Below are 26,980 nucleotides of genomic sequence, written 5' to 3' on the forward strand. Positions count from 1 at the left end.
TATATTTCATTCCAGGTCACAATCAAACAAAACAAAACAATCATTTGAAGGTAGTGGTATAGATCCAAACAGTAACAGCTGATGATGAAGCAAACCGAGTTCCCTAGTTAGATGAATTTAAATTGGCAGCACACAACAGACTCTGAAATTCTATTACAGGAAACTTGATTAGAAATGTGGTGAGAAAATTAAAAGACTCATCTTGAGCAATTGCTTGTTCTGTTGCCAATTACTGACCTAATGGATTATTTATGATCATTCACTGTTTTTTTTATTTACCTTCTTGGTTTTTAGTGTTTTCAGTAAGACATTTTCTCCATGAGATATCACTAGAACTTCTGGTTGCCCAATAACCTATTTTAAAGTTGGCCAACTACAAAATTAATTTAATTCTCAGCTATAATGATTTGGGGTCAATAACACAATCTCACAGACATGAACTGGGATTATGTGAGATGGGCCAATTTGAAGTGTTGGTGGGAATATTCTCATTAGTAAGATCATGGATTCTTCTGAGTATTTGGATATCACTGTAATCTTAAAGAATAAAGCCTCAAATTAACACCTTGAAATTTTATGATGAAGTTTGCTGAGTTTATGATTCTTTCTGAGGGTTTATAGTAATCTTGTGATGTCATTGGTTCTCTCTGAAAATGAAGGATGAACAAGAGTAGCTAAAAATACATATTTTTCTAGAGGCTGATACAATTGCTTCTCTACTTATATAAGGAGATAAGATATATCAGGGTATCCTTATGCTTGCAAACATCAAAATAAGATGAGAACAGGACAAAGAGAGAAAGAAAAAGAAATTAGAAGAGGGCTAGTTAAATGATGTAAATGGAAGAGAAGCTTTGGAAATGTCTAGGAAAACAGGTTGTATTTTTATTTTGAGCTCAAAGGGAAAAGTCATGAATTGATATCAGGGGAAAGAATTAAACAAAAATAAATCATGAACCAGATGAAGCATACAACTGCAACTACAGGGAATGCACTGATATTTAATGGTGGGAAAGAAAAGGAAACCACCATTTAATTTTTGTCCTTGAGGCTGCCCAGAGATAGTTCCCTAAAGCAATCTTACCTTTGTTTTCTGCCTTCAGTTCCTCTGCCATCAAACTGTCTTGTCGGTTACCAAGCACAAATGCCAGAAAAGAGAGGATCAGGGCATCCAAGATTCCAATAATAGCCAGGATGTACGCCCAGCGGACTGAACAAGCCCCAAGTGTGTACTTGTCTGTCTTTTCACCGCACATCCGTTTTACCTCGTCTGAATCCCAGCCATCAGGGAAAATCATACAGCCAAGTACAAGACAGGCAGCTTAGAAAGAAAGAGAAAAAAACACAAAGAGAAAAATGGGAAAGCATTAACACAACTCTCACTTTATTAACATCTCTCTAGACCATTCTACAAATCACTATTTTATTAGATATCACTCAAAGGACCAATATTTATCATGACAACCCTACCCTGGGTGTTTTTTTCTGATTATCTTAAAAGTAAAGATTCTCTATCAAGATGTGTCTTCTTCACATAAATTCACTGTGGCATTGGGTTTTATGGAGACAGCTTGGGTAATCTGAAAGAGACCATCTTTAAGAAAGAATAACACATCAAACATTTCTTTTTGGCTTCCATTGATGATTTTTGCCAAGAATTAACTCATAACACCATAGAACAAGGACACAGCATTGATTTTACAGGGCTATGAGAGCAGCCAAAATGAGAGTTAGGCTAAAAGGGAAAATATTCATCACTGAGAATGGTGCAGCAAAGGTTTATTAGAAACTGAAATTCAAGGAAAGAACATATCTATACTGTTTTCTAAGCATTATTTCTGGAACACTATGAATTTTTTTTTATTTAAGGACACCTCTTTGGAGATGAAAGATTCCTCATCTTCTCTCAAACTCAACATTAAAAAAACCCAAAACTAAACCAAACAGATAACAGAATCTTTCTCCTAAAATGGCACCATCCATCACCCAAATCACAAGTTCAACTCCTGTCACTCTAGAGCTAACCAGATGCTAAGTCTTACTGATTCCACCTCTTCAATATCTCTAGTATTTCAACCTCCTCTCTATTTGAACCACAATAGTTCTACTACAGGTCCTTAGCACTTCTTGCCTAATCTATTGCAAAAGCCTTCTAACTGGTTTTCCTGTTTCATTTATCCAGTCTCTCTCCTCTTCCATCCAGATCCTACAAATATGTTAAATGGTCATTCCTAAAGTTCAGATCAGACCATGTCAGAGCACTACTTAAAAATCATCAGTCGCTCCATTGTTTGTTTGTTTTTTAAAATACATAATGAAAATGCCTCATCTTGTAATTTAAGGTCATCTGGATTCTGGCCCTCAAGTCCTTCTCGGGCACTATTTCATGTTATTCCCATTTGTGTACCCTATATTTCAGTCAAATTCACTGGCTCGTTCTTCTCTACAGATAATGTTCTATATTCTGCCTCCATGCTTTTGAGGGGGTGATTCCACATGTCTATAATTCACTCCCTTTTTATGTCTGCCTCTTGGAATCTTATATTTTCTTTCTGATAAAAGTCAGGGCTTTCTTCTTCCTGCATGAGGTCTTTTCTGATATTCTCCCTCCTCTAGTTATTAATAGTCTTTCCTTCTTAAAATTCCTCATCATTAGTCATCAATATTTTGTATATATTTTCTATTGACTTATGCATGGGTAAATTATATCTCTTCAATAGAATGTAAGCTCCTTGAAGGCATTTTGTCTTTGCCTAGTATAGTGCCTTGTACCTAGTGGGCATTTTAATGTTCAATGAATTGAATGACATAAAATAAGAGGATCCAGATAAGCTTTCTCCAAGTGGTCTTTGTCATCTTATGTGCAATAATTCAGTTACCTACGAGTGGATTATCTAGTATGGAAATGGATTATATTCAAACTTCATGATAACTAGGACAGTCTCTAGAAGTTTACATTTTAAGGGTACATCAGAAGTTCTAAATACTCATATTACTTTTTTACTGAAGTTACTAGTAACATTACATTACTACTGAAAGATAATCATATTCAACTAGTATGACCAATGCTAGTCATTAGACATACAAAGATAGCTATGTTAGACTAGTGCTGGTCAATACCTAAAGCTAGTTAGAGGGACTAACATTTCATTCCTTGACACTGGACAAGCTATCAATATTTATGGTATTATACTGGGCTTTAGTCATTATTTTATAAAGATGCTTTTTATATTGGAAGATTCAAGAGCTTAACTGTTTGAGAAGCTGGAAAAATATGAGCCAAAGAAGGGACAAAGGCCATACATCCAAAATAAATATAATAAATATGAAATAGTTAAATGCAAAATATTTTTGGAAGGAAGGCATTAGCTTTTGAAGAGTAATGTTGGAACAACAAGTTTGTAAAGGGCTTTAAAAGCTAAACAGAGGAGTTGATATTTTATCAGGAAAACCAGCAGAATCAACTGAATGAAAGAATGATATCGTCTGATCTGCACTTAAAGGAAATAAGGATTCTTTTCATTTTATCCAAAGTTCACAATGTATGGTCTGGAGATCCCTGGGGGATCCTGAAACTCTTTCACAGGATCTATGAGGTCAAAATTATTTTCATAATAATTCTAAGATGTTTTCATATCTAACATAGTACATATTAATAGGTATCGTCTGCATAAACGCAAGCTCTCTGAGGGGTCCTCAGAAATTTTTAAGAGGGTAAAAGGGTCCTGAAGTAAAAAACTTTGGGAACTGCTATACTATATCATACTACCTCTAGAGAATTCCTTGCCACTTCACAGGATTTTGGTAATCACAGAATTTTATATCATGAATGGTTCATTATGATTGAGTATTTCAGTGATGATAGTTTACATCAGTGGCTGCAAACTGAAATGGAGACAAGAGCCCTCAGATTGGTTTGGAAAATCACAAATTATCATGTTATATTTTATTTATTTTGTTAAACAATTCTCAATAATATTTTAATCTGGTTTGGCCCCATGAGAGTTTTGCTGGCCACTTGCCTCCAGGTGAGTTTGACATTTCATGGTTTATATCATATAGAATGTTGATTTTGAAAAGCATTTTCATAATAACAATAATAAAAAAATAAACTTTTAGACTTAGAAGGGACTCTCAAAGTCATCTAGTCCAATTCTCTCATGTTACTGCTGAGGAAACTGAGGCTTAGATGAAATCATTTGCCCAAAGTTGGGAAGAGATCCCAGATTCATCCCAGGACTCTTTGCATTGATTCCCACTGCTATCTATGTCATAAATAGTTGTTTGACTTCAAGGAAGTTGAATAAATTTTGCTGTCTAAATCGATATCCAGGCAGCACAGAGACTCCATCCCATTCCAATCCATGTTCCCCATTGCCCTCATTTATATAGATACTGGGGCCAAGTCCAGGGCAGTGGTAGATGACACATCCAAAATAGGATACCCCAGAGTTAGGGCTACTTAAAGTAGCCCAAATCCTAGGGCAGCAATATGGCAGGCAAAGATCAGGGCATTTTTGTTGGCATGGAGAGGGCAGAGAGGAAGGAAGTCCTATCAACTCCAATGCCAAGGTAAGGAGGCACCAGGGAGAATGCAGCATAGATTCTAGAAATTTCCAGCATGGAAAGCAGTGGCAGTAGAAGATTCCAGAAAAAAATGTCGGATGTGAGGAGACATTGGCTCTAGATCAGAGAGAGTCTGTCATATGAAAGGCTGCGCTTTTTGGATTGCCACTGGTCCTTGTTTCCTCATCTATAAAATCTGGGAGATTGAATTCAAAGATCTTTAAAGTTCCTTCTAGTTCTAACACTTTATGATTCTAGAATATGTGTACTCTCTACTGTGAACTTTGTCTCTAGAGGAGCTATGCCAGGGGACTCAATTTATTTAGAACAGCATAGATCTTTGAACTGAAACTGCAATTGTGAAATGTGAGCTATTTGCGGTTTTAACTGAGAGAAATATTTTCATAGTTTTAAGTAGAATAAATGTTTTTTTTAATTAAAAAAGTCCTCGTGTTAAAAAAAAAAGACACACACACATACACAAAACTCTGGTGCAGCTTCTCATCACCTCAGGCTTGAACCATTATAATAGCCTTCTGGCTGGTCCTCCCTCAATTCCAATCTATCATCCACTCAGCTGTCAAACAGATCCTATTAGGGTGGTACAGTAGATAGAGCACTGGGTTTAGAATCATGAAGTTCTTCATCTGTAAAACGAGCAGGAGGATGTGAGGGTGATCTGGCTGTGACATCTGTCACCCCATTGATCACCAGGGTTGATTTGGCTGATCTGGCTGGCCAGGAGAGTGTCCCCTTCCCCCTCACCACTCCATGTGCATCCCTGCTAAGCTGGGTGCTCAGTCAAAGAGGACAACCTTCCCCAATAGAGGTGATCCGTTCTTCGGTCTAGGGTATCCAAGTAGTAGCGCTCCCCTGCTAGAACAAGCTCCCAAGGTCCATTTGTAAAATGAGCTGGAGAAGAAAATGGCAAATCGCTCCAGTCTTTCTGCCAAGAAAACCCCAAAATGGGGTCATGAAGAGTTGAACACAACTGAGATGACTGAACTACAAGGATCCACGGTCTCCTCCTCTCCCTCAAAGAGGAAAGCACTAGGAGCTGGGGCAGAAGGAGATTGCAGAAAAGAGATTAGAGCTGAAATGAGGATCAGAGGAAACCAGAGAAATGAAGAGTGAGAGTGGACGAGGCCAAGCAATGCAGGCTTGACTGCTGGTGCAAAGACCCAGAGAAACAGTTAGGTGGCTCAATGAGTGGAATATTAGGCTTAGAGACAAAAAGACTTGAGTTCATATCTGACCTCACACATAATTATCTGTGTGACTCTGGACAAACCAATTTCTGTTTGTCTCAATTGCTCAGCCATAAAATGAGGATAGTAATAGCACCTACTTCACAAGGTTGCTGTGAGAATTAAATCAAATTATATTTTGTGTATTAGCACAGTGTCTGGTACATAATCAGCTTTATATAAATGCTAGCTATTATTGTTGTTGTTGTTGTTATGGTAGTGGAGTGTTGTTTTTGAGAAATCTCTCCAGGATCTTTGCCAAGAACATGTATATTCTAAAATATTAATAGCAGTTCTCTTTGTAGTGGCAAAGAACTGAAAACTGAAAGAATGCTAATCAGTTGGGGGATACAATACAATACACACAATTGTGATGGAATACTACTGTAACATAAGAAATGAGGAACAAGTTAATTTTGTTTTATTTATTTACTTATTCATTCATTCATTAATTTTATCACATTATTTAATCAATTATTTTTAGAATAGTTTTCCATGGTTACATGATTTATCTTCTTTGCCTCTCCTCTTCCTTCCCCCCTCTCCTGGAGCTGACAAGCAATTCCACTGGTTTATACATGTATTATTACTCAAAATCTATTTCCATATTATTCAAATTTGCAATAGAGTAATCTTTTAAAAACCACAACCCCAAACCATACCCATATAACCAAGTGATAAATCATATGTTTTTTTTCTGCATTTCTGCTTTCACATTTCTTTCTCTAGAGGTGGACAGCATTTTTTTCTTAAGTTCCACAGGATTGTTCTTGATCATTGTATTGCTATTAGTAGCAAAGTCTATTTCATTTGATTGTCTCACAATATTTTAGTTCCTGTGTATAATGTTCTCCTGGTTCTGCTCATTTCACTCTGCATCAATCAGTTCATCGAGGACTTTCCAGTGTATATAGAAATCAAGCAGTTAATCATTCATTACTTTAATACTTCCTTAACTTAATATGATCAAAATTATCCATTTTACATCTTATAATGTTTTCTATCTCTTGCTTGGTCTTAAATTCCTTCCTTTCCCATAAATCTGACAGATATATTATGTCTATGTTCACCTGATTTATTTATGATTTCACTATTTATGTTTGTCATTTTACTCATTCTGAATTTATCTTGGTATAGGGTATGAGATATTGATCTAAAGTTTAGATTCTAAACCTAATTTTTCCCATACTGTTTTACAATTTCCCCAGCAGTTTTTGGCAAACGGTGAATTCTTCTTCCCAAAGCTGGGATCTTTGGGTTTATTGAACACTAGCTTGCTGAGTTCATTTACCCCTCATCTATTCCATTGTTCCAAATGTGGGAGATGTTCATGTGGAAGATCTACGTGAAATTATGAAGAGTGAAATGAGCAAATCCAAGAGAATATTATATACAGCAACAGAAATATTGTTTGAAGAATAGCTTGTGTATATCTACTTCTAGAGAAAGAGCTGTTAAGGAAGACAGTTATATGTATATGTACATGTGTATATCTTTATATATCTATCTTTTTTAACATTTATTAATATTCATTTTTTAGAAAAGTTAACATGGTTACATGATTCATGCTCCTACTTTCCCCTTCACCCCTCGCCCTCCCCCCACCCCTGGCCAATGTGCATTTCCACTGGTTTTAACATGTGTCATTGATCAAGACCTATTTCCAAATTGTTGATAGTTCCATTGGTGTGGTAGTTTCAAGTCTACATCTCCAATCATGTCCACCTCCACCCATGTGTTCAAGCAGTTGTTTTTCTTATATGTTTCCTCTCCTGCAGTCCTTCCTCTGAATGTGAGTAGCATCTTTTCCATAAATCCCTCAGATTTGTCCTGGGTCATTGCATTGCTGCTGGTACAGAAGTCCATTACATTCGATTTTACCACAGTATATCAGTCTCTGTGTACAATGTTCTTCTGGCTCTGCTCCTTTCACTCTGCATCAGTTCCTGGAGGTCTTTCCAGTTCACCTGGAACTCCTCCAGTTTATTATTCCTTTGAGTACAATAGTATTCCATCACCAGCATATACCAAAATTTGTTCAGTCATTCCCCAATTGAAGGACATACCCTCATTTTCCAGTTTTTTGCCACCACAAAAAGTGAGGCTATAAATATTTTTGTACAAGTCTGTTTATCTCTGATCTCTTTGGGGTACAAACCCAATAATGGTATGGCTGGATCAAAGGGCAGGCAGTCTTTTATAGCCCTTTGAGCATAGTTCCAAATTGCCATCCAGAATGGTTGGATCAGTTCACAACTCCACCAGCAATGCATTAATGTCCCAGTTTTGCCACATTCCCTCCAGCATTCATTACTCTCCCCTACTCTCATTTTAGCCCATCTGCTAGGTGTGAGGTGATACCTCAGAGTTGTTTTAATTTGCATTTTTCTAATTATTAGAGATTTAGAACACTTTCTCCTGTGCTTATTGATACTTTTGATTTCTTTATCTGAAAATTGCCTATTCATGTCTCTTGCCATTTACCAATTAGGAAATGGCTTGATTTTTTATACAATTGATTTAACTCCTTGTATATTTGAGTATTTAGACCCCTGTCGGAGTTTTTTGTTATAAAGATTTTTTTTCCCAATTTGTTGTTTCCCTTCTGATTTTGGCTGCATTGTTTTTGTTTGTACAAAAGCTTTTTAGTTTAATATAATAAAAGCCATTTATTTTACATTTTGTAATTTTCTCTAACTTTTGCTTGGTTTTAAAATCTTTCCTTTCCCAGAGATCTGACAAGTATACTATTCCATGTTCACTTAACTTATTTATAGTTTCCCTCTTTATATTCAAGTCATTCATCCATTCTGAATTTATCTTAGTGTAGGGTGTGAGATGTTGATCTAAATCTAATCTCTCCCATATTGTTTTCCAAATTTCCCAGCAGTTTTTGTCAAATAGTGGATTCATGTCCCAAAAGTTGGGCTCTTTGGGTTTATCATACACTGTCTTGCTGATGTCACCCCAAGTCTATTCCACTGATCCTCCCTTCTGTCTCTTAGCCAGTACCATATTGTTTTGATGACTGCTGCTTTATAGTATAGTTTAATATCTGGTACTGCTAGACCCCCTTCCTTCACATTTTTTTTCATTATTTCCCTTGATATTCTTGATCTTTTGTTATTCCAAATGAACTTTTTTATAGTTTTTCCTAATTCAGTAAAAAGTTTTTTGGTGGTTTGATAGGTATGGTGCTAAATAGGTAAATTAATTTGGGTATAATGGTCATTTTTATTATGTTAGCTCATCCTACCCATGAGCAATCAATGCTTTTCCAATTGTTTATATATCTATTTTTTTATCAAATGATGACTTCTCTAATGCAGGAAGAGGGAGGATGAAGGGAGTTACCAGGGTATTTTAATCAAATAAATAAATGAATTTAAATAAAAAAGAAAACCCCCAATGGAGTCAGAAAGAGTTGGACACAACTGAAAATGCTAGAACAAAAAGATTGTGGTTGAATTGTTGAATTTGCATGGATGAGGGAGTAAAGTATAAGCAGACTGGAAAGGCAAGAAAAGGCCAGTTTGCAAAAAAATTTTTAAATGCTAAAATATGAGTTTACAAAGGATCCTGGAGGTAAAAGGGAATCATTAGAGTTTATTGATTTATTGGATAGATAGTTACTTGAGGAAGATCACTTTGGGGCTGAGTGGAGAATGTCCTGGAGGGGGGAAATGCCTGAGGCTGGCTGGTCAATTAAATGCCTAATGTCCTAATTCAGGTGAGAGTTGTGGCTGGGTAAGTGGAGAGCAGGGGACTATAGGAGAAATGTTATGAAGTTAGAAATGATGAGGTTTGGCCAAAGACTGAATATATGGATAAATGAAAGAGAGCAGAGGATGACCTTGTGATTGCTCTAATGCTGCTATTCAGGTTTGAGTTTGACTACACAAAAGGATTTCTTGTTCTGTGACCTTTTGTTCTGGAATGAGATAAAAGGAAGATAGGCAGAATCAATGTTCTTGGGGCCTAGGAACTTAGAAGAAATATTAGCTGGGCAGCTGGGTAGCTCAGTGGAGTGAGAGTCAGGCCTAGAGACAGGAGGTCCTAGGTTCAAACCCGGCCTCAGCCACTTCCCAGCTGTGTGACCCTGGGCAAGTCACTTGACCCCCATTGCCCACCCTTACCACTCTTCTACCTATGAGACAATACACCGAAGTACAAGGGTTTTTAAAAAAAAAAACAATTAAAAAAAAAAGAAATATTAGCTAAATTCAATGATCCATGCCTCCAATACATATTTTTACTGCAATTTAAAAAAGTGATTGCAACTGACATTAAATCTAAACAAAATAAAATAAACATGTTTTATAAAATATTACATTTGAAAAAAATGAATTTCAAAATTTCAAAGTAAAAAATGTTCTTAACATCTCAGATATTACTTCTGGATTTCTAATAGATTTCTTTGTCAAATAATTCCTTTGTATGTTTCCTTTTATATGATTGTACTTAGTGGATCTGTTTTTTCTGGTTCTAGTTTTTAGTTTTTTCATGATTTTTAAAAAGCTTTTTCAAGTTTTTTCTATCTTCCTCATACTTAGCTTTTAAGATTTCATTATAGCATCCTATTATGTGAATATATCACAGAATCTCAGAATGTCAGAGCTGGAAAGAACCTTAGCAGTCCTCTAGTCCAAGTAGAAATCTTCTCTACAACATTACCATTCCATTTGACTACCTCAGTATCCCTCCAAAGATAGTACTGGATCTGGTGTCAGTTAGACATAGGTTCAAATCCCATATTTACATTTTCCTATTCATGTGACCTTGGGCAAATTACTTAACTTCACCAGGCCTTGATTTCTTAATTTTTAAAATGTATTTATATTTATAAAAAGTTTGAGGCTAGGTGACCTTAGAGTCCTCTTCTGCTTTGAATCCACTGACTTGATCTATTCTTCTTCAGATCCAGACTGGATAAGCCCTTTCCTGCTGATGATTATGAATTCACATTAGAACTAGAACCAGGCAGAGTTCCTGGAGGCTTTGTCTCAGAACACTGAAATTTGGATGGAGCTAAAATTGGAATTAAGGATTTTAAAAGATTATGTGACTTGGTGAATCTTATTTACATTTTGGAAGTACTTTAATTTCATAAAAATCAGTAAGAATAAATAGCAAAACTATCACTGAGATAGGGCAAGTAAGCCTTTATCCCTGAACACTGGATTCAGAAGATGAGGATATATAAATATAAATAAAAATAAATAAATATATATATATATATCACTTTCTTCTGTTTAGAATAAAAGAAACAACAGAGCTTAGCATCTTGATAAAAGGAATGATTAGTTACAAGAGGATGTGAGCCAATAACTGATTGGGTAAAGCTCACTCTAGCCCTCTTTCTTTCCCTCAGTGACTTTTCCAGGAGTAAGCTTCTGCTAGTATCCTGGAATTGCTATTTTCTTTGCCCAGGGAACCATGTCTATCCTTCCGCTTCCTGTCTATACAACTAAGAATACTTGCCTCAGTTTACAAAAGTTCCTATTTTGTATTGCTATTCCTTGCAACACAAGAAGCTGATTCCTCTTTGGAGGGTCAAGCCCCCTTCCTTTTATGGCAAGAGCCATATATATCTTTGACATACTTCTTTGGATTTTAAAATTAATAATCAATAACTAAATATTATATTTAGCAATGTTTTATTAATAATAAACTAACAAAAATACTAGCTAAAAGGGTACTAACCAGCCCGCTCCCAAGAGCAAAAGAGAAAGCGGGAGGAGTTACAGCCTACTATAAAAAAATATTGTGACCACACAAATGTGAAGGCACAGGAGAGATTAAAGGGAATTTTGGGAAATACTAAGGGACTTATGGGGGATACAGTCCTAGGTTCAAAAGCTCCATTTATAGAGTTCCAATCATTCAGTGACCCTTTCTCTTCTCCTCCTTTCAAGGGCACATTCCTCCATCCTTGAAACTTTAATACAGGTGAGGATTTCTTTTTAACTTTTTCAAAAACTCTTTTTTCTTTGTTTTCCCACTGACATACGTCTACTCTTTTAAGGTACAGAAGAACTGAGTTTGAATCCTTATATGTCACCTTGCATAAATCATTTTAAATTTGAAAAATCTTAAAATGTGACTTTGATAAATAATTTTACCATTTGGTACCTGTTGTCCTGATCTATAGAATGAGAGGACTGGAGGAGATAGGGATTTTTTAATCAGGGGTCTGGGAACTTGTTTTAAAAATATTTTGATAACTTTATTTCATCAAAATTGGTTTCCTTTGTATTCTTATGTCTTTCATTTTATATATTTAAAAGTATTATTTTAAGAAAAGCTCTATAGATTTCATCAGATTGACAAAGGGGTCAGTAACACAAAAATGATTCATTAGATTTGATGATGGATTAGATTTGTAGATTAGATGTTGTGTAAAGATGCTCCCAACTCTAAATCCATGATTTTTCTGTGGAATTTAAATAAATGTTATTTTTTATCATATAAAAGTACTGCATATTCACTTGAGAGACTGTCACTTAGGAATGATAGCTATTAAGATTTTTTAAAAATTTAAAAAGGGGGCAGCTAAGTGGCTCAGTGAATTGAGAGATCCAGGCCTAGATATGGGATGGTTCTGGGTTCAAATTTTACCTCAATCACTTCCTAGCTTGGTGACCCTGAGAAGTCACTTAGCCCCCTTTCCAGGCTCTTATTGCTCTTCTGCCTTAGAACGAATACACAGTATTGATTCTGTTACAAAAGGTAAGGGTTGAAAAAAAATAGAAATTTTTTTTTTAAATGGCAGCTATATCCTCCCTCATTCTGTTGGCTTTCTTGAAACCTACTTAAGAATGGACTTGAAGAGAGAGGGGGCAAGAGACATGAATAGGCAATTTTTAGATAATGAAATCAAAGGTATCAATAAGCACATGAGAAAGTGTTCTAAATCTCTAATAATTAGAAAAATGCAAATTAAAACAACTCTGAGGTATCACCTCACACCTAGCAGATTGGCTAAAATGAAAGAAGGGGAGAGTAATGAATGCTGGAGGGGATGTGGCAAAATTGGGACATTAATGCATTGTTGGTGGAGTTGTGAACTGATCCAACCATTCTGGATGGCAATTTGGAACTATGCTCAAAGGGCTATAAAAGAATGCCTGCCCTTTGATCCAGCCATACCATTGTTGGGTTTGTACCCCAAAGAGATCATAGATAAACAGACTTATACAAAAATATTTATAGCTGCGCTTTTTGTAGTGGCAAAAAACTGGAAAATGAGGGTATGTCCTTCAATTGGGGAATGGCTGAACAAATTGTGGTATATGCTGGTGATGGAATACTATTGTGCTGAAAGGAATAATAAACTGGAGGAATTCCATGTGAACTGGAAAGACCTCCAGGAACTGATGCAGAGTGAAAGGAGCAGAGCCAGAAGAACATTGTACACAGAGACTGATATACTGTGGTAAAATCGAATGTAATGGACTTCTGTACGAGCAGCAATGCAATGACCCAGGACAAATCTGAGGGATTTATGGAAAAGAATGTTACCCACATTCAGAGGAAGAAGTACAGGAGTGGAAACAGAAGAAAAACAACTGCTTGAACACAGGGATTGAGGTGGACATGATTGGGGATGTAGACTCGAAACTACCACACCAATGCAACTATCAACAATTTGGAAATAGGTCTTGATCAATGACACATGTTAAAACCAGTGGAAATGCGCATCAGCTATGGGGCGTGAGGTCAGAGGCGAAGGACAAAATAAGAGCATGAATCATGTAACCATGTTAACTTTTCTAAAAAATGAATATTAATAAACGTTAAAAAACCCTACTAACAAGCTGAGGAATAATGAAAGCTGAGAATATATTAGTTCCCTCATTTTCTCTAGGGTTCTTTAAACAAACAGCCTTTCCTGTGGGGTCTTTGAGCATACAGAACATGTCCAAGGTCTCACTGTGATTGACTGACCACTAATTTAATTTTATACATGTTCCAAAGTGGCAACGAGGCTCCAGATTCTGAAAGAAGATTATTTGTGCAGATGGTGCTTATACCCACGATAACTTTCACTTTCCAAATAAGCACAAAAGTGGCTAATTGCTCCTTAGAGTGAGTAATTATACAAGCACTTCTCTGGCCAAAGAGATCTATCTAACCTGGCGGAGGAAACACCTTTACGAAAAACCCCTCAAACATTTATAATTGGGCTTTCCTCCAAAGGAAAATGAAGAAAGATGACTGAAGCGAATCGTGGGAGATGGGGGGTAGGGGGTGGAAGGAATGGCATTAGTAACTGGGTCTGCAGATATCTATGGTTCCAATGCCCTAATCAAGGCTGTTAGTGTGGGGAAGCTGATAAGTACTTATTTTTTGAAAGGGAAGAGGAAGTCTAAATTCATTCTTTAAGAAGTCTCTGCACCGATGCACAAAAAGCATGATAAATTGCCTTATGTTGCCGAAGCACTCGAGGGGAACCTGGTGGAGAGAGGAGCCTGGATTCACTTAACTCTATCAATTATTCAGGCATACAGTAATTGAGGAAATAGATGCCAGCAGAGTTGCCGAGTTACTGAAGGGGGAACCTTCACACGCAGATCGTCTGTCACTCTAATGAAACACCTGGTAAGAGAGATACACTAATCATCCTTAGAGCTTCTTCATCAACACATGGCGAATGTAAATTGTAGCCATAATATTTACCACCTCTGGGAAAACAGGTAACCGGTCCACCAGGGACTCTGACAAAGACTCATTGGCCCCAAGTAAATCTTTAGCATCTTTTAGCACTAACGATAATTTTTGAAGGAACTTTTGCCCGTGGTCCAAAAATGTCAGAAATAACCATTAGCAAAGAAAGGTGGACTTGAGGCTAGATTAAAAAGCTCTGGAAGCCAACAGGGAAGAAATAAAGAGACAGAAAATTTGGAAGAAAATAAAAGAACTTCTCAATTCTGTCAAGATGCCACTCACCTCTAATCCACTCTAAGCAAAAGCGTTTACATCTTCAAGGGAATCAATTGTGACATGAACATGCAAAGATTTGTCCTTACGGTGGTCATGTGGGGATTCCTGTATATATTTCTTAGCTAGTCAACCAGGGGAGACTTATTTTTTTTGAGAGAAAACAGAACCAGAGGCAGGAAAGAATAGTCTGGAAAGGATATACAGAGAGATCTAAAAAAATTAATTTGCTCAAATTGAGAGAAAGGATAATGATTGAATAAAAATAATTTATATCTTTCAACTTAATGAATATTGATTATGAGTTCATTATGTGCAAAAGCACTATGCTATGGGCAAAGATAACAGAAGATCTCAGGGGTGTGCTGGAGCCAGCTCTAACTCACTCACATGAGTCCATTTTTAAAGTTTTAGGTGACTATACACCAGAAATCAGCAATTCCTATAAATCCGAGTTTGATTTATTCTTTTGTTGATTGTTTAGACTTTTTGGCCAATTGTAGCTGACTCTTCATGATCCCATTTGGGGAAGATATGTGATATCTTTTGATACTAGAATGGTTTGACATTTCCTTCTCCTCTCTTTGCAGGAGAGAAAACTAGGGCAAACAGGGTTGAGTGACATGACCAGAGTCACACAGCTAGTAAGTCTGGGACCAGATTTGCACTCAAGAGTTTCTGCCTCTAAGTCCAGCGTGTCCACTGCTCAAAAGTGTGCACATAGATCTCCCTTCCATCCCCAAGCTTAGTTGTTAGATATGTAGCAACACATCCCTGACTTCCTCTATTAACATGCTTGAGCTCAGCAGGAATGCAGAAGAAAGCTTAGGGAATGAAGTTAGCACCGAGTTAGAGGTCCTCGTGAATTTTAGTTGATGATAATGAAGATGATAATTGATATTTCTATTGTGCTTTAAGGTTTGTGAAATGTTTTACTTCTTTAGCTGAGGGGAAGGAAGAACTGTAGAGAAGTCAAGGAGTTGACACTTGAGGTGGCTCTTGAAAGAGGGAAAGGATTTCCTATTCCAGAAAGATGTCAGGAGTAAAAAATAGAGATGAGACGACAGGCTGAAAAAGAGAGAGTGGGAAATGGGACAAAGAACATTCCAATTTGTTTGGAACGTAGATTAAGTAAAGGGGAATAGTTAAAAGTAAGGCTGATCACTTCAAGATAGATTGTAGATGGCCTTGAATGACAGGATTAGGAATTTATACTTTATTGGATAGGTGATGAATGGAGAGTCATGGAAAGTTTTTTCGATGATACCTTAGAAACAAGGTGGCTAAGTGGTGCAGTAGATAGAGCTCTGGGTCTGGAATCATGAATATTCATCTTCCTGAGTTCAAATCTGGCTTCAGACACTTACTAGCTGGGTATGACCCTAAGCAAGTCTCTTAACCCTGTTTGCCTCAGTTTCTTCATCTCTAAAATGAGTTGGAGAAGGAAATGGCAAACCAGTCCTGTATTTTTGCCAAGAAAACCCCAAATGGGGTGATAAAGAGTTGGGCATGCCTGAATGCCTGAACAGCAAAAGCTGTATACAGTAGAACTCCATTATAGCAAGATTTGGATATATATCATGGGCCAGGGTATGTTTCCTGACACAAGTATATTCAGGCATAGATTGTTAAAGCTTAGTCTTTAATGTGGGAGTTTATCTTCTTTCCAACCCTGTTAGTCTAAAGTATGTTAATTGCCTTTAAATTCATACAAAACCACTGCTGTCAAGATGGGAAGAAGAGTAGCTGGATGTGTCTTTTTAGAATCTTCTAAGTGCTTAAAAATAAATAAGAATCATTTGTAATTAGCAAATTCATTGTTTTATGCAAAAGCTGCTGCTAAAATGAAGCTTGGAAACTGTTTACTAGTGTTCCCTCTAAAGCAGATGAAATATTTCCTGTGTTTACATCGCTAATTGACTTAGCTAGTCTTTCTCTCCTCCTTACTTAAATAATGCTAAGGTAGACTGTAGCCCAGTATTAGAATAATCACGAATTTTAAATTATTGAAATGAGAATTAATGAGGCTTTAATTCATAAATTTATTTATATACATATTCTCGGGGATGGGCTTAAATAAGAGATCAAAACAATTGATCTGTTTTTTTTTGTGTGTGTGAAAGAAGAAAAATCAAGCCACTCTCCCCTATTCTCAATTAGCTGCTGGTCCTATTTAAATAAGCATACATCAATCAATTAAAGATGAGCTGTTTTCATAGCCATACCTATGGTACATTACTTAAATATATTAGGACTAAAGGGAGAACAGGGGCTAATCCCCACATCAGGGAAGAGTAATTAAGACATTCATTAATTGGAATCCTGTTTAGACTTCTGAAAAGTCTTACCATTTCTTTCCTTTAATTAACTTCTTTTGCTTTCATCGAGTCCATTATTACCTATCAGTAAATGAATGAATTAGTGACTGATGTGTTTGAATTTCACAACTGCTTTAGACTTGAAGTTTGTAGCAGAGACCTAGTCTTTGTCAACATTTTCATGTAATCAAGGCACAAGATCTTAATTTGAAAAACGATTAATTTTTACAACAAAAGAATGATCTGCACCCTAATTAGTACATTATATGACAGACCTTCCCTGCAATGTCTGTCTTCCATTAGAGGCTTAAAACAATGGAGTTTGTTCCTTTTCCAACAATTATTTGGTATGTGACCTTAGTTAATAAGCTAATGATTTGTAAAAGTGTGGCTCTCCCTACCAGGGACTGATTTTTGTAGATACCTCCCATTGCTATTCAAAAAAAAAAAAAAGATTAGATTTAGGAATATATCGCTTGGTGCTCAGAGGCATTATTTAAATATAACACATCATGCAAACATAAATAATTCAACATGTGTAAGTATGTCTTCCTCTAGAACAGTGTGCCAGAGAGTGGGAGCCCTGCTTCTTGCTCTGAGTCACCATCAGAGCCTGGAGTCTCATGCTCTGACTCACTAGATAAGTCATTTGTTGACTGCAGTTGGACAAGGTCAGGTAATCCCATTACCATACACACTCGGTGCCAGTCTGGCCGCTAGCAATTCACTTCTCATTATGAGGGTGGCATCAGGAACGATTTAACTCATTCTAAATGAATATAGGCACTCTGATGACTGAAAGGACCCTCTGTAAACAGGGCATCTTACTCTGTACTTTTCCTGAAATACACTTTGGCACTGGTACAGCTCTGGGTTCGCTATTTTTCTCCTTACACATATTTCTTTGCTTCCCTTGCAGGTCCATTTTAAAGATTTAGGAACTCTGAATGGGAAGAAATTAGCCTGGCATGGCATAGTGGTGGTCTGAAGCTGTAACTTATTCTCTCTGTTTGACCCTGGGCAAGGGATGCAGCCTCCTTTGGCCACAGTTTGCTAATCTTTAAACTGAAGGCATTGGATTAGACAACCTCAATAAAAAGGGTTTCGTAACCTTTTGGGGGGTAACTTAAGGATCCCTTCTGAAAATCACATTTTAAATGTTTCAAATATATCTATTCTTACATATATAATATTTATAACATATATTTGATTTCTTTATGACATATATTTTAAAATAGATATATAACTATAACGAAATCCAATTATTTTGAAATACAGTTTATAGCAATGATCTATCTATCTATCTATCTATCTATCTATCTATCTATCTATCTATCTATCTATCATCTGTTAGTCTGTCTGTCTGTTTTTCTGTCTATCTCCCAAGTTCATAGCCTCCAACTTGAGATCCCATGCTCTAAGGTCATTTTTAGATATTTGATCCTATGAACTTCACCACCATAATCAAGACCCAGTATGGAAACTCCTTCCACTATAGTAGAAGAACAAATAAGTATTATTTATGGTCTTAAGAAGTTGTCAGTTGCACTAAGTGATTTGTGACCTGTCCAATATGTGTCCGAAGAACTTGCTTCGGTCTTTCTTTCTCTAAGGTTAGCCCTCATTCACTTATAGGAAGCCATGCTGCTTCACATAAAAACCTTCTTTTTTAAAATAGGAGAATTCATATTCAGTAATGAATTTCTCTAAACAACCCTTGTAAAAGTTTACATGAAGGGGCATCTTAGCCAAGAAATCTCACCTGCATTGTAAAAAGTAACTGGGTACCTGCATATCTCCAGGATACTATACTTTCCCACATCTTTAAGTATGAACAGAGAACTGACCTCAGAGCCTGGAAAATTTGGATTTGAATTCTGCCTCACGCCTGCTGGCTGTGTGACTCTGGGTAAGTCATTAACCTTTCCATTCCTGTGAAGACTCTCTAATAATAATGACTGCTAACATTATTTTAACCTTTTAAGTTTGTGAAGCTATATCTATTTTATTCTTTCAAGATTTTAAGTTGTAGAAAAAGAGTGCTGACCTGCATCGGTAGAAGAAATAGCTCTTTATGTCATTGAAACTACAGGTCCTTAATCCAGCCTTCTCTGCTCTCTACTTCCCCCTGCATCTCGCTCATATCAGAGATTGGATATGAATGCATATCTACTGATCAAGATGCAGCCTTCTTTCCATGACAAAACATCTTCTTTTCTTCATCCTTTCTTTTAAAGACAATTTAACTGTCTTTAATAAAGACTATAAAGAATAACTTGAGATGCTCCTTATTTGTAAATGGGAGTTACAACACCTGCACTACATACTTTATAGAGTTCTTATGAGGTTCAAATGAGATTATATATGGTAACTTTAATTTGGGGTATTAAATGGAAAAAAGAATCTTAAAATTTGCCGATAATGTATTGACTTGGTGTGAAACACTTATTTTGAGACTTCAACAGAAATAGTGCTATTCCTCTTCTTTCCTGCTGCCCTCAGCTGTTTAGGAAGAGGTTGTAGGGACAAAAGCTATTGCCTCTTTGTGGGGGAGTGTCAAAAAGGGAAACAAGAAAGCAGCATTTAAAATATCCCGTTAAAGACTCCTCCCCACCTCCTGCTACGTTTTCTGACTTTGACACATGACAGACATAGTGGGATAAATTGATAAAATTATGTTTTAGAGTTGGCAGGTGAAATCTGAAGAGGTGCATGGTATTTGGAAAGGCACTACTTACACCAAAGGAAAAATTCTTTCTGTCAGCAAAAGAGAAACTTAACCTAGCATCAAACTGTCAATGAAAGAGATCATGAAAGAGATTTGATTTCTAACATATGGACTTGACCTGCTAGGAGCATAGCTGATGGATATCCTTCCAAGACCTGGTAGTGAAAGAAAAGAGAAACAAATTGTGATTTAGCTCTGTAGGTGGAATCAATTAACTATTTCTCATTTGTCTGATCTTCCTGAACTTTTCTCCCCAATCTTTTCTCTAACTAGGGATATTGACGTCCGGGTCCTATGAAAGTGGGCTCTAATTTAAGGCTAGGAATTTATAAACCTATTGTACCCATGACCCTGTCTAGATTAACTTCAAACTGGAAAAGCTTAATGAAGATGAATTAATCTAAATCTATAATTATCCAGGAAGTAACTGTGGTCTTTTCAATAATGGGGTGGGTTTCATTCATGCACTTCAATTAAGTAAAGATGTATTAATCAGTAAATCAACAAGCATTAATCAAGTGTTGTGCTGGTGGCTAGTTTTGAAGTTATGATACAAAGAAGGAATAACAGAGTTCAGGACTTCCAGCCAATGTGGTTGCCTACTGCAAGACTATGCCAGGGGAAGCAAGAATGGACAGCATCTTAAGCAAAGTTCCAGGTGGTCAGAAAACCCCAGATAGGGGACTGTGGAACATGAAGAATTGCAGTGCAGTGGCCAATGGCCAGTATCCAAGGTTTCTGCGGTCCTAACAATGTTCTGAGACTTCAGAGAGGAAGATCCACTGTTTGAATTTCAAAGATTATGGGGATCCTAAGTTTGAAAGGTGGAGATCAGTATAGGAACTCAGATGATTTAAAAGTGGAGCAAAAGGTAGATAGATTCTGGAACTGGGACAAAGCCCCAATTCAGGAACTGACCCTAGAATGATGAGTAAATAAAAAAAATATCTAACATAAAAATTAATGTAAATCTGAGGCTCCTCCCAAAGAGGGAGAGAATAACTTAATCACTAAATTTAAAGATTAAGAAACAAACAAACAAGAATGGATTTTCCAGAACTACCTGAATCCCTAGGAGAAACAAAGCATAAGATAAAAAATGAAATAAAAGCTCAAGAGGAAAGAAATAGAAAATAAATTAACTTAGAAGAAAAAGTGTTAAAACTTACCCAAATAGCAAACTCCCTGAAAACCAGAGTAAACCAATTAGAAATCAATGCCTCCATGAGATAACAAGCTATATAACAAGCACAAATTGAAAAATAGGAAAAAATGAAAGAAAATATAAGATACTTCATATCTTAAACAAATGATGTGGAAAAGGGTCAAAGACAGATCATTTAAGAATTTTTGGATTTGCTGAAAGCCATAATAAAAAATCCTAGTCACTACATTTCAAGAAATCATAAATTAAAACTACTTGAATATTTTAGAACTAGAGGACAAAGTAAAGGAATTGAGAATTCACCAATCATATCCTGAAATGAACTCCTCAAAGGAGAACTCTGGTAATGTCATAGCCAAAATGCAGAGCTTCCATTTCATAGGAAAATACTATAAGCATCCAGAAAGAAACAGTTCAAGTAACAAGGACTAGTATCAGGATTACACAAGATCTGGTAGCTTCTGCTATAAATGAGAGGGTATCTTGGAATATAATTTTCTGAAAAGTGAAAAAGATAGGTTTACAATCAGTAAAGACTTGCCTTGAAAAACTGAGTATTACCTTACAGAGAAAAAGTAGACTCAATGGAATACTTTTCAAGCATTTCTGAGGAAAAACCTAAAGTTTAGTAGGAACTTTGAAAAATAAACACAAAAGTCAAAATAAGCCTAGAATGGTAAATTTATTTGAATAAATGGAGGGAATTTTGTGATGATATATTGCAAACATTCTAACAGGAAGAATGAAAACAAGTGTCCCTTCAGAATCTTAATATGTTCAAATGATACTGATAGCTTTAATGAAGAAAAAATGGTTCTGCTATGAGGGATTTAAGAGAAAATAAATGGAACACATTAGCATAAAAAGGAAGAAGGGAGTTTAACCTGCCATTTCTCATAATCATGATTCTTGAGAAAACAGGATTTAGATTAATTTCTCTCCTATATGAAATTGACAAAGGTGGGCTAAACACTAAGAGTCTGATGAGTAGAAATATATCAAACTAAATAGGGAAATAAGTGGGGATAAGGAGGGAGGTAGTTAAGGAGAGGATAATACTTAAGAGGATACAGCTGTATGCAAAACAAACTTCCTCAACTTGAAAGTGGTTGTGGTGAGGTTTAAAAGGGAGAAAAAGAAAAGCAAGAAACTATAATTTTTTAAGCATGATCCCTTAGATTGTCTTAGACAGCTGAGGAATGGCTGAATAGATTGTAAAATGTGAACAGTAGGGAATTGTGCCATAAGAAGCAATGAAAGTTTACTGTAGAAAATTCTGAGTAGTGTAAACCAACTAAATAAAGTGAGCAGAACTAGCTCAATAATTTATACAATTGTAGCAATATTATAAAAATAACTTTCAAAGATTTTAGAACCATAATCAACATGATGACAAGCTATGTGTCTAAAGAACACCTCCTCAGAGCAGGTGGTAATTGGGGTTAGAGGCAAACTTCATCATGAGTATGAAATTCCTGGTTGCCATCTTTGCCATTGATAGACCTAAAATTCAGAGCTGGCTAAAAGCAACATCAGGTTTACCCTTTTCAGCAATTTCTGGTTCTACTAATTTCTGTTGTCTTGCTTTTACAGAGCTGACTTTGGGACATTGATTAGGAAGGTGACCACAAACTTTCTACAAGAAACAAAAGGAAATTTTCTCTAACCCTGCCATTATGAACATGCATTTAAGTTTAAGATGCCAATGTGAAATGTTTGAGATCTCATTTAACCACAGAGAAAATGATTTTTTGTTTATTTTCTTTCATTTTTTAATGCCATGCAAAACACACTTTCATAATGGTCACTGTGGAAATGAATTTTTTGTTGCTTATGGTGAATCATATACAATCTGGATCAAGGTTTCCATAATGATTGTGGCAGGGCACACCAATGTTTTATGAAGGCAGTTCCAATCTTGCAGAAGCTGTCAGGATATATTGCCCCTAGGTCTATTTCTCTCTCCTTGTCATTCTCTTCATCATCACAGTCAAAGATATTTCTTTGAGAGATTTTTCTCACCCAAACATTCTGCCAATTTTCATCTGTGTTTAGCAGGACACTTACTCCATGTTTCACCCTGTCGTTATGTGTACTGAAGTCAAAAGTGTAAAAATTCGTAAGTACATATGGTAATGAACTAAATTCTGAATGGTTAAAAGGTCCAAGCCAAAACAGAGTAGGAAGTCCTCTTATATGGTATTTTGCTTGGTATAGTAGAAAGACTGAGATTTAGAATACTTGGAAACTTTGTCACTAACCATTGGATGACATCTCATAGTAAATCAGCCCATAAGCATTTATTAAGTGTCTACTGTGAGCCCAGAACTGAACTAAGTGCTGGGGATACAAATACCAAAGAATGAAATAACTCTTCCCATCAAGGAATTTATATTCTAATTGGGGAGACAAACCAAACCAAACAATGGATTTGGAGTTACAAAATTCAAATTAAATTTAGGATATTCCTGTCTATATAGGCTTGGGCAAATCCTTCAACTTTTTAGAGGCCTCAGTTTCATCACCTGTGAAAACAAAGGTGTTAGACTAGATGTTTACTGAGGTCTCTTCTGGAGAATTTCTGTAACTTCATGTGACTCCAGAGTTTGACCCTTACTATGGTAACCCCAGAGAGGAAGCTCACTCATGATCCCATAATGGCTCACTGGGATTAGAGCTGGTGCTTTTGAGAGAAGGTATTACACTACCCTAAAAACTGTAAAAAGCTCATTATTAAGAGAGCATCTAAACAATTCAATAATTTTTTTAAAAATAGAGAAACAAATGCTTTTGGTGGCTCACTTCTTTCCTTTCAAAATAAGAGAGGAAGAGGGCTTTCAAGAGTTCTTCCGGATGTAGGTTACTAACTCTATAGACTTGCTGAGCTTCACAATTCATTTTCAAGAATACAGTGAAATACAATATGTTAAAATGATTATTGGAATAATTATGTAAGCTTACTCTGTTGTAGAGAACAAAGTTTAATAAAGAACTAAAATACCAGGATTAATGGTTTATTCAGGAACTGATTTTTTTTCTCTTTCCCAGAACACTAAAGAACAAAAACAAAAACTCAATAATGAGTGATCAAGAAACTTGGTCTTCAAAACTGAAATAATATTCATGAAAGATAAATGAAATATTTTCAGAAGGAATCAATATATTATCTAACAGCAATTTACTTTCCATTTGATATATTTCATTCCTAGTATGTTAAATATCTCTCCTTTCTATTGCAGAGATAGAGTATGCCTAAGTTAAGCAACAGGCCTAAATTTTTTCTTTCTAAAGTAATGCTATGGGTGATCATATTGGCCTCTGATTTGAGGCTGATTCTATCAAGTCCAGGAATATTACAAGACTGCCATTTCTAGAAATCAGGAAGGAAATCTACAAAATTACTCAAAAAAGTAACCTAAACATTCACATAAGACAAACAAAGAGGATGAATATACAATGTTAGATTATAACATGCATTTAAACAGGCAATTCATTGAGTTAGAACATCAGCCCAGGAAAGATACCACAAAATGGACTATAAGTTGGAGAAGAGAAGAGATGAGGCAGAATTGTATGTGGAAAACTGTGCAAAACTGTGCAGCACTTTCAAAGACCCTTAACTAATCTTTTGAAATCACATCTTTTTAAATATCAACATTCTATAGATGATGCTATATACCTGTGAATCATTAAACATTACAATCTCGAAAGAATCATAATTGCAAGTGACCTAAAGGGCAATAAAAATTCATGAAGGGCATAAATACTAATAATAATACCTAATATTTAAATAGCACTTATTATATGTCAGGCACTGTGCCAAGTGCTTTAGAAGTTTAAGTACATTTTAGCTTATTACCAACAATGATTTGTGCGTGAAAAATAGCATAAAAAGCATCATGAATTAATACATGAGTGAAAAAGTATTTACTAAGCATTCAGTATATGGCTGATACTACATGACTAATGCTAGGAATACACCTATAAAAAGAGTCACAATTTCTGATCTCATGGAACTTATAGTCTAATAAAGGAAGATAACACATATAGAAGAGTAACTGGTGATCAGGGAAAGGATTTTTTCCCATTAGAAAGTCAAAGAAAAGTAGAGTTGATGTATAGACTAGTTGAATGACATGCTTTTTCTAAAATAAATTGTATCATTGAATGTTTACTGTGCCCAGTGCAAGCAACAGGTGGAAAGTATAGGTGTGAAATGAAGAGTTAGAACTTCAAAGATGAGTATATAAAATCTCCCAGGAACTGGGGAATGTAGCTGATGAAGGAAGGTACATCCAGATGTGAAAAAGTGGGATAGTAGCAGCATATAGGAGACAAAATGACCTGGGTGGATGGCTTGATGATTGGATGGGATATAGGGGTGAAGTGTGGTCATCTGAAAACAATAAGTGAGTAGGTCATGTAGTGAAAAATAAGAGATAAACTTATGATAGCCAAGGTATTGCACTGAAAACCACATAATATTTCATAAAACAACTTGAAGAGGGCCTCCAGTATATGGAAAAAAATTCTTTATGTAGGATTTATGGAAGAAAAAAAAAGAACAAAAAAAGCCCAGGATGAGAAGGTGGACTTACATACTATGGTTCAGTCTGCTCTAGTAAATGGAGTACCCATTGATGAGTCCTAAGATTCTCTAAAGTGTTGAAGTAGAAAAATGAATGCCTTGAGTATTCTATTAGCAACAAGGAAAGAATAAAAAATTCTCTATATCATAGATGTTCAGTGAAAACCATCTAAGTTAGTAACAACTTTTAGCTTAAGATTTCTGGGTCCCTGAAATCACATGGAGAAATTTAAGTCTCTGAGGCACACTGAAATTGTTACTAAGTCCAATAAATTACCATACTTGTATTCCCATAGTCCTATTTCCAAATATTCAGAATTTTGTTCATTTGGTGTCTTTAGAAATTTTTCATCCTTTTGGTTCATGTAATTCAGTCATTTTTCAGTTGTGTGCTATTCTTGACTTTGTTTGCTTTTTCTTGACAGATATTGGAGTGGTTTGTAATTTCCTTCTCCAGCTTATTTTACAGATGATGAAACTGAGGTGATCAGATTTAAGTGACTTGTCTAGGATCATGTAGCTAATAAGTGTCTGAGGTCAGATTTGAACTCAAGAAGAGGAATCTTCCTGATTCCAGGCACAGTACCCTATCCATTGTACCATATAGCTGCCAGTCCCTTTGGTAGGGACTTTTATTTGGCCTTTAAAAATACTGAATTTATTTTCCTAATACCCACCCAGGGAGCATCTTTTGTACATGCTAATTTATGGATCTTTAAAGTATATAAAAATCACCAGACACTTTTCAAATATTAGATAATTAAAATAAATAGCACATCTCAATAGTGAATTTCAAAACATCTTCCCTGTGATGTCTTTCCTCAGTGGTTTCCCCCTATTAACAATTGCTATTTGTTTTTGTTCCTGGAAGCAATACTTTTTCCTCTCACTCAAGTGGTTTGACCACTGTAGGACCCTACAGATCATTTCTCAGTATGGTACTTTATCAAAGGATTGCCTGGAGTTGAAATAAATTACTCCCTTAGTTTCCCATTTTCTCTTCTCTATGAGCTTCATAACAGAATTATTTCCTAACAAATGGGCTAGATTAGGTTTACAAGGTATATTATTCCATCTGAAACCTCATGCAAACTAATTTGGTACAGATATATTTAGGAGCATATTATGGGATAGCGCTACATGGCACAGAAGATAGAGTAGGGTGGGGGCTGGAGTCAGGAAGACTCATCTTCAAATCAGTCCTTATACCTTTCCCTTACTGGCAAGTCACTTAGCCCTGTTTGCCTCAGTTTCCTAATCTGTCAAATGAGCTGGAAAAGGAATTGGCAAGCCAATCCATTATCTTTGCCAAGAAAACCCCAAATGGAGTCACAAAGAGTCAGACAGGACTGAATGACCGAACAAATATTTAGGTTTCCCCCCTACATCCCTGTCTAGCCATTCCTCTGTTCCTCCTCTTCTTCCCTC

The 26,980-nt window shown here is 36.0% G+C and overlaps 1 protein-coding gene across 1 annotated transcript in view; it reads right to left on the bottom strand.

The window, feature by feature from the left end:
- Nucleotides 1–1,001: 1,001 nt before the first annotated feature.
- LHFPL3 (LHFPL tetraspan subfamily member 3) overlaps nucleotides 1,002–26,980 on the bottom strand; it is a 475,589-nt gene continuing 449,610 nt past the window's right edge. Inside the window, exon 2 of the mRNA XM_044679050.1 lies at nucleotides 1,002–1,321. Within this exon, the coding sequence (XP_044534985.1) occupies nucleotides 1,002–1,321 (320 nt within the window). The remainder of the gene's footprint in view (nucleotides 1,322–26,980) is intronic.

Source organism: Gracilinanus agilis, chromosome 5 (assembly GCF_016433145.1).
Source record: "Gracilinanus agilis isolate LMUSP501 chromosome 5, AgileGrace, whole genome shotgun sequence".
Taxonomy (NCBI): Eukaryota; Metazoa; Chordata; class Mammalia; order Didelphimorphia; family Didelphidae; genus Gracilinanus; species Gracilinanus agilis.